At 32.2% G+C, this 8,841-nt stretch overlaps 1 protein-coding gene across 1 annotated transcript in view; it reads right to left on the reverse strand.

Annotated features, from left to right (window-relative positions):
* Window positions 1-2,217: 2,217 nt before the first annotated feature.
* The window catches only part of LOC106478785 (sentrin-specific protease 1-like), a 55,645-nt gene continuing 49,021 nt past the window's right edge, over window positions 2,218-8,841 (reverse strand). Inside the window, exons 16-18 of the mRNA XM_013939353.2 lie at window positions 5,312-5,390; window positions 3,291-3,386; window positions 2,218-2,484 (exon numbers count right to left, since the gene is read on the reverse strand). Coding sequence (XP_013794807.1) covers window positions 2,422-2,484; window positions 3,291-3,386; window positions 5,312-5,390 — 238 coding nt within the window. The 3' untranslated portion in view covers window positions 2,218-2,421. The remainder of the gene's footprint in view (window positions 2,485-3,290; window positions 3,387-5,311; window positions 5,391-8,841) is intronic.

Raw genomic sequence — 8,841 nt, forward strand, 5'->3', positions numbered from 1 at the left:
GTCATGATATGTAAATTAAAATTGTTATTTACGGTGATAATCTTGTTTCTTGTGCCCAGTAATGCATAATTTCATTTGATAAACACGTTTAGATTGAATGGTAATTTATAATCAGTCACAAGAACGTCGAATCTGAATCACTTGAAAAAAACACGGGGGTGCTTAACTTTTTTCCAGGTGTATATTACATATTAAACGTTTACCAGAGGTTCCTGGTTCAAGTCCCAGTTCTGGAGTCTCTTTTCACTTAAAATATTTAATATGCATTAATTGTTTATTATATATCTTGCACTGCACATAAACCTTTTTAAAATACTACTGTAATTCATACATGATGAAACCCGAAGGGCTACATTAAATGTAGACGTTTAATTTTACATAATCTTTTTCAGGTTAGCAATCTATATGATTACCTAATTACTAATTTTTGAAAGAAGCTTGTATCGTTTTTAATTAATATTCTCGTCTTGAATTGTTGACTGTTCAGGTGATTCATGAAATTTGGAGTTTCGATTACAGCATCATGAATCATGAGTCTTTAAAGGGCTGTATAGAGGGCGTTATCTTCAAAATGTTCGACATAGAAGTTATTGCGCACTGATGAGCAAAAATAGACTATCAGGTCAGAAAAGATCATATAATAAAGTGTAATAATACTAAAATAATGGGATATGAACCACACACAACAATGATAAAAGAAGCCTTATAAATTCAACTAACTGATAACACACTCAGTCAACTAGGCGTAGAAACCAGAAAAACCTAGTCCTCTTGAAAACATCCAAATACCGCCTGATAATGGTAGGAAAGTCTAGCGAAATGTAGTGTTTAAGAAAAAAGTGGTTTTGAAACATATCTACTTATCTTATCCATAAATGAACAAATCCATATAGTTTGTCTAACTTGTTGCAAGTTCAGTAGCCTACCCAAGTTTCTTTATGGCAGGAACTTCTAATTAAAGGAAGGGGTCTTGATAGACTTCATCATCCCAGGTCGCAACAAATCGACTAAGCTTTCTACCATGACTCTCCTAGGTCTCTTGACCAAACAACAACCCGAAAGAAACAGGTTTCTCCGATCTTATAAACATTAAACTCGGAAAGAAAGCTATTAAAGGTAAACATTTACGTATGGTAATTAAATTTATTTTAGTATGAATGTTGATTCAAGGCCCAATTCACGCTTTGTCTTAACATTACTTTTCCAAATTATGTATAATGGCTAATAAATGCACTTTAGTCTAATCAACTCCCCTAAGTTATAGCTTTCACATATAATTGATCAAACTTTGTAAGATTGTCAGCCATTTAATAAACAGTCGCAGATTCAAAATCAGAATCCGTTGTTTTCATGAAGTTAAACCACTTAAAACTTGAATGTGTTTAGTAGGTTACTTAATTATCAACTGCTATATTAGTAGTTTTTCTGAGCACAATAGAGTTGACGCAGGAATTGAGCCTGTGACTCTGTTAACTGAGCAGATGCTTTAGTCAACCAACCTAAGGCATATAATGCTACAAATCTCAAATTTCATTTATTGGTTGTTACAAGTGGGAAACAGCAAAATTCCTGACCTATACAATTGGATTTTGAAACTCAGAACTTGTACTACTACATGAGTGGCACCAGCCTTATCCCAGTGAGGGGGCTGAGGTAGGCTAGGCAAAAATATTATGAGGCTCCACTCTACACCTTGTGGGCATATACATACTGTAGTAATTAAGAACTGAACCAGCTTTAAGTGTTATTGCTCATTGGGTATTGGGACTAAGGCACATTTTGAGGTAACTTAAGTCCTAGCAAGTCCCTGCACTACTACATTTATGTCATTTTTCACTCAATTCTATAGGAATTTTTTCTAGTAAAGTACAAACTATATTGCTGCAATCCTAGCTATTTTTAATAGTATTAATATACCATTGAAAAGAGAATTTGCTTTTATAAAGCACTTCTTTACAAGCGTTTGTCATTTCACAGTAACTTCTCGAGAATGAAATAATTATTTCGCTAAACAAATGTTTTGAGTTGAATTAATAATTACTTTTGATTAGATCTGAAACAATAGTTTGACTTTTAATATAAATTATTAAAACCAGGAAATAAATTGTGCAAAACTATCAGCAGTAAAATATTGATCTACAAAATCAAGCAGTTACAGAAGATAATGAAAATGTTTTAAAAAAGGATTAAATAAACACGCACACACACACATCATCATCCTTGTCTTCTAATCACATTTCAGAATGGTTAATTTTATTATAATACACTTATTACATTATAAAAAAAAATGTTCCAGAAAAATACAAGAATTACAAAAAAAAATCATGATACTCAAAGCCTTGCATTTAGTTTTCAACAGAAATATGAAGTATTTGTACAAGCTGATCAGAAAGTAATACATGGCAACTGGACATCGAAATATCACAAAAGCTTTTTAGTTAAGATTTCATAGACCATCCGTCTCCGGAAATAAGGCATGTGAGCCTGCAAACATAAAGTTATCACGTCTATATTAAATAAACCATACAACAGTGAATTTTAATATCAGTTTAGTACATAAAAATATGTCAAGCAAATTAAATTAGAAAACATAACAATTACTCTCATAACTTGAAATATAAGCCGTACAGGTTTGATTTTTAAAAAATTTTAATAGTAAACTCAATTTTTCTCTACATTATTTTTCTATAATCACTTGATACTGAATAAAATCACTGACATTTACCATATAGAAACATCATTTATCAGCCATTTTCTTCTGCAAGATACTACTCTTTCCACTACTCTCAATATCTACCCTGTTTAATGGTAAACTCAATTTTCTCTATATTATTTTTCTATAATCACTGACATTTACCATATAGAAACATCATTTATCAGCCATTTCTTTCTGCTAGATACTACTCTTAATATCTACTGTGTTTAATGGTAAAGGTATCTTCATTTTCGAAAAAACAAAGCTGGAACTCTAGAATTTTATCTTTAAAACAAATAAAGAAAGAGCATTTTTTTTTCACTTTATTTTGGTTTTTCTTTAATATGAGTAAGATTCTTAAAATTGATGTGTAGGTGAAAGATTGAAACAACGATTAAAAGGAACATGATTTTGGCAGTTTTATATTTTGAGTCTTGCCTTAATAAATACATAAATATATTTAAACAGAAAAACATAAAGTAGCTCTTGATAGTTAATTTATTTTGGATTTGACTCTAATTTACTTAAGAAACTGCAAGATTAACAAAGCAAACAATCAGAGTAACCTGTTCAATCAAAACCAAAATTTACAAACCTGAGTAAAGTTTATCTTTGCTCTACGTGTAACATATTCTGCATACTTGCATGCAAACATTCCACAGTCACTTCCATTCATCTGGTGAGGAATATCCTTGAAGATAAAAAGAACTTTAAAAGTTGAAAGAAAGAAAAAATAAGAAATTCTAAATATACAACAAACATGCACTGTTGAATGCCTTAAAAGAATGTAACATATGCTAAAGTAAATTCAAATTCTTAATCAGACAAGCATCTTATATGTATGTGGGTTAAACAGCAAGTTCAGCAACTCCTAGAGTTCAGGTGCAACCATTCTTAATTTTTAACTACTAACCAGGTGAAGAATAGCCAACCAGAAGTATCCATTTCCATAAGGGCTTTGTCTGGCTCTTATAACAATAACGGGATTGGTTATCACTTGTATAACTAAAAGTGTACAGTGTTTAACAGTATCACACTGTGTAACTTTGACCTGCGACCCAAAATGCTAACAATGAGACCGTGCTCTGCCCATTGTTGCAGAGAGAACACGTTATAAAATTTGAGTGCAATTACCAAGTTGCACAAAAGATTTTCTCTATTTCAATATTATGCATCAAATTATCATTTCACAAAAGTGGCTTTAGAGTAATAGTTTTAATTTTCAGCTTGCAGTTAATAAATAAAACCCTTTTCAGCACTAGTTATTTTTATTCTAGATGACTTTAGCAAGTAATAATCATAAATGGTTAAACAAGTCACAATCCTATCCAATTTAACAGGTCTGTTATGGGATTTGAATTGTTACTTACTTGATAATCTTATTAATAACTTTAATTTTTTTTTTTAATTTTATGCTTAAAAATAGGGTACTATCAACAGCTTGGAATTGTGTTTAATGCCATACAACATAGTAAGAATGAGGCAGGGAAAGCCAATTAAACTCAATATGAAATTGGAAGTAAGATTTCAAGTCTATTAACAAAAAGTTATTCTAGTGGTAAAATTGTTGTTGAATTTTGAGGATTTATCTAAGTCAATATTATTTGTGACAACAAAAACTATTTGCATGTCAGATGATGCACCAAGCTATTACACATCTCATTTTAAGTATATTCTAACGTTAAATGGTTGTTAGACAAAAGGATTTCTGTTCTTCTGATACCTTGCTATAAACCTTAGCACTAGCTTCATTGAATTTGTGGCTGTTTTATAACAGTATCAGACAGAACTAGCCTCAATTATAATGAGATGTTGGTCCAGTGACCAAATACTTTGAAAATCTATAAGAAAGACTACAAGGCCATATCTGCTAATTCTGTAATTTTTTGTTTTAATGAATTCATAGTTTTCTTTTCCAACTACTACCAGCTTTTACTTTACTCTGGGAGAATCATTAGTGAAAATTAGATTAATTAAACAAAACAGCTCATAATATGAAACACGTCGCATCTTCGTTCTGGTTGTGCAATAATAAATTACAACGTACATTAAAAATGAAACTTTTCTAATCTGCCATTATTTTAGTGACAGTAAATGTCAGTCGAAATACAGTATGTTAATGATAGTATTGTTTCAGACTTATCTGTGCTCATTGAGCAAGAGTAACATTTTCAGCCACTCTTATCCAAGTAAAGCTGTACTGAAGATACATTAATCAAACTGCAGAACAATTTTATTGTCAACCTACAAACATTTCATAAAATATCTCAATTAGTTTTGTAATTATCTATTACATTCCTTAGTTTCAAACTTGAATCTGATTTTGCTTTATATTTAGGTGCCTTGTCGTTCTATTGTAATGCAAACAGGCACGAATGACTATTTCTTATACATGTAATACATATATGATTGATAACAGACGCTATTTAAATACTTGTCTGCACCAAGTCCTTTCTAACAAAACAACTAATAAAAATAAAAAGTGCAATAAAAAAATGATGAATCATCTTTTGAGATTAAATCAGTTTCAAAATATGTAGCAATTGGTCACGTAATGGTAACATGTATGAAACCATCATGAGCATAATAGCAATTTAATAATGTACTATAACATACCTTAACAATCTCTAATGACCAGTCACTCATGTCAAACTCTTTCTTTTTTTTATCCAAACTTTCCTCTTGTAAGTAAGTTCTGTAATATAAAATAAGTTAATTTTTAGGACTAATCTAAGAGATGGTAACATACCACATAAACAAATCAACAAAGGTCTTGTTCTGAATTTTTAACATAGCTACTAAAAAAATGTCATGTTTGGTAGAAAAAAAAGGTTATTCATGCAAAATGCTAACAATTGGGTTTCAATCCCCCCGATAGTCAAAGCACAGATAGCCCATTGTGTAGCTTTCTGCTTAACAACAAAAACACATAATATCAATATTTTGATTACTTGGAATAATCAAAAACAGCAACAACTATAAACACTAAATCTGATTATTTTCACAAGTCGTAACATTAATCAATTCAGCTGAACAAACTTGAATTAATCTAAAACAGTAATGAACAAATTTAAAATGTGTTAATGACACACCTATTCCTCCACTAATGTTATACTCTATGGTTAAACATAGATGATGATGTAGTACCCATCCACAAGATTGGGGTGGATTTTCGATGTACCAGTGAACTATTGACCTTGACATTAAAAGGTTGATCAGGTCTAGAACTTTTTATGTAGTACCTGTTGTACAAGTTTGACCATTATGAATTCATTCTGTATTGAAATATCATATTCACAGGGTTGGGAAGATTTTCTATGAAGCAGTGACACTTTTTCCTTGGCCTCTTATCCATGACTTTCAAAAGTTAATCATGTATGTAGTACCTTTTAAGTATGTTTGGACAAAATCCATCCATCCAATCTTCAGATATCCTGTCCACCAGATTGGAATGGACAGATAAGCAGACCAACATGGGCAACCATTATGCCCCACTTTGTGATGCTTCTCAGTGGGGGCATAAAATTATAATGGCAATGTCTTGATTACTGGATACTAGCTAGTATAAAAAAATAAATCATGGGAAAACACAAAATTTATCAAAAGAGCGTAATAAGACACACAAAAACAATTTAGAACTGCACCATCAAAGAAAACCATTAGGCTTCATAAATGAATATTTATGTACTAGAAATTTCTAAGTCAATATGACAAGGGTACAGAGGGTTATTATACTACTGTGGGATGCCATAGATGCAAGCCATAGTACCATAGGCAAACATATTTTGCACCCATATCTTTTAATTCACAGCAAATTCCTAACTAATCAACACGCAGTGTTGCCATGGGTATATTTAAAACTGGGTGGATATTCATATATGAGACTGTTAAGTGAAACAAAGCCAAAAGACACAGTACTTCAAAGAAACATGTTTTCAGTGTTCTCTGGGGAGTGGACTATTTTGAGTAGCAGAGCATACAGAACAGCAATGGATTCAAAAACCACATCCCTAGCCACTCTGGAGCAACATCCTCATCTGGAAGGTGAATATCATGGTTCCCACTGAGTATCTTTCTAAGCTTCCAACCACATCCTAAAATCAACGGGAGTTTTTATAAAAAAGATTTCCAAAAAAACTGGAATCACAGTAACCATATCCAACCACACACTCTTCAGATACATTCATTTCAGCTTTAATGGATTTTATGCCTGTTTAATTGAATGTGCACATGATCAATCCATTGGATCAAACCTGTATTGGAGAAGGAATGTTGACTATAATTCCAAATGTACTATACGTATCTACATGAAATGTGGTACACTTTAGTAAATGTACAAGTTTGTTGTAAAAAAAAAAAGACAAAAAAAGATGTGTTACAAAACTATTTGTATTCAAGATATGTATGTGAATTAACATCATCATTTTATCTCAGACCCTGATGAATTCGAATGCAAGTTCATATTCATGTAAAAAGATCAAAATAATTTTTTCTATCATACAGCTTGTATGTTGCATCTGCACAAACTGGAGAGCCTTCAAAATACCTATCTACAGTTTTTTCAGTATATTTATATACTGTATTTATTATTTGCTCTCCTCTACTACAAACTATCACTAAATCACAACCTAGGGTAAAATGAAAAGGTAATAACTGACATCAAATATGTATTACCATGTTAAATGGCACTCTGTAAAAGTTTGTGGCATGCACACTTTGATCCCACCCATACATATAGGGTTAAACATGGTCTTGGAAACTGTTGTTCACTTACATGGAGGGTCTGTGGAAATGTCCAACATATAATCTAAATTGAGCATGATATCAAATGGAGGAAGTATTAGGTTATCAAGAAATTAATGTTGTGTTTTGGAACACTTACATTAACCCCCCCCCAATAAACGTACATCATGTATAATAGTTAAACAAACTGCCTAAACATCACATTAGTGTAGTCTATATAATGTGTAAAGTTTAGTATACTAATCCCTTATAGTGATGGCACATGACGAGACACACATTCGGCATGTAATGCTGTTTGAATACAAGAAGGGAAAGAATGCCTCTGTAGCCACAAAGAATATCAAAGAAGTTTATGGAAATGTTTTGAACATTCATAAGTGTCAACAATGGTTCAGGAAATTCCGTTCAGGTGACTTTAGCCTTAAAAATTGTGATGGTAGGGGCCGACATGTTGGAAACGATATTGATGCTCTGAAGATGCTTGTTGAGTCTAACCCAAGGCAACACTCATGAAATGGCCCTGAAATTACATGTCTCTCATGAAACAATAAGTAAATATCTAAGGAATATAGGAAAACTCCACAAAGAAGGTGTTTGGGTACCTCATGAACTCTCCGACGATCATCATTTCCAACGTGACGTTGTTTCGTCTCTTCTGGCATGTAAAATGCACGTGAACCATTTTTGGATAAATTTTCACCGGTGATGAAAAATGGATTCTCTATGTGCATAGTATATCAATAGCTCAGTCCTAGACAAAAGCCACTTCCCACACAAGAACCTGGACTCCATCTGCAGAAAGTGATGCTTTGCATTTGGTGGGATTTCAAAGGAGTAATTCATTTCAAACTCTACTCAATCCACAGCAAACTGTCAATGCAGAGATCTGTAGTCAGTAACTGAAATGTTTAAATCAAGTCCTTCATTAGAAACACCCTTCACTCGTCTATATTTCTGGAAAGGTGTTCTTCTTCTCCACGACAATGCACGTCCACATGTGGCACGTTTGACACAACATAAGATTATGGAGTTGGGTTGGGAAGTTCTCCCCCACCCACCATATTCTCCAGATATGGCACCATCAGATTACCATCTTTTTTGTTAGCTGCAATATCATCTTAACAGGAAAGCGTATGCAAATGTGGAAGATGTTAAAGAGGACATTGACATGTTTTTTGTGTTTTTATTTTTTAAAAGCCAAGTGATTTCTTTAATCAGGGCATTAACAACCTGATTGTAACATGGAAAAGCATCATCGATAAGAATGGAGAATTTAATAAATATTTTGTTTTGATATATAAGTTGTTCGGGTTTTTTTCATCTAAAAAAGAGACATTAATTTCTTGACGACCTAATATAATAAATTGATGTAAATAATGTTTCATATAATTGACACGTTAATA

Source organism: Limulus polyphemus, unplaced genomic scaffold (assembly GCF_000517525.1).
Source record: "Limulus polyphemus unplaced genomic scaffold, Limulus_polyphemus-2.1.2 Scaffold249, whole genome shotgun sequence".
NCBI lineage: Eukaryota > Metazoa > Arthropoda > Merostomata > Xiphosura > Limulidae > Limulus > Limulus polyphemus.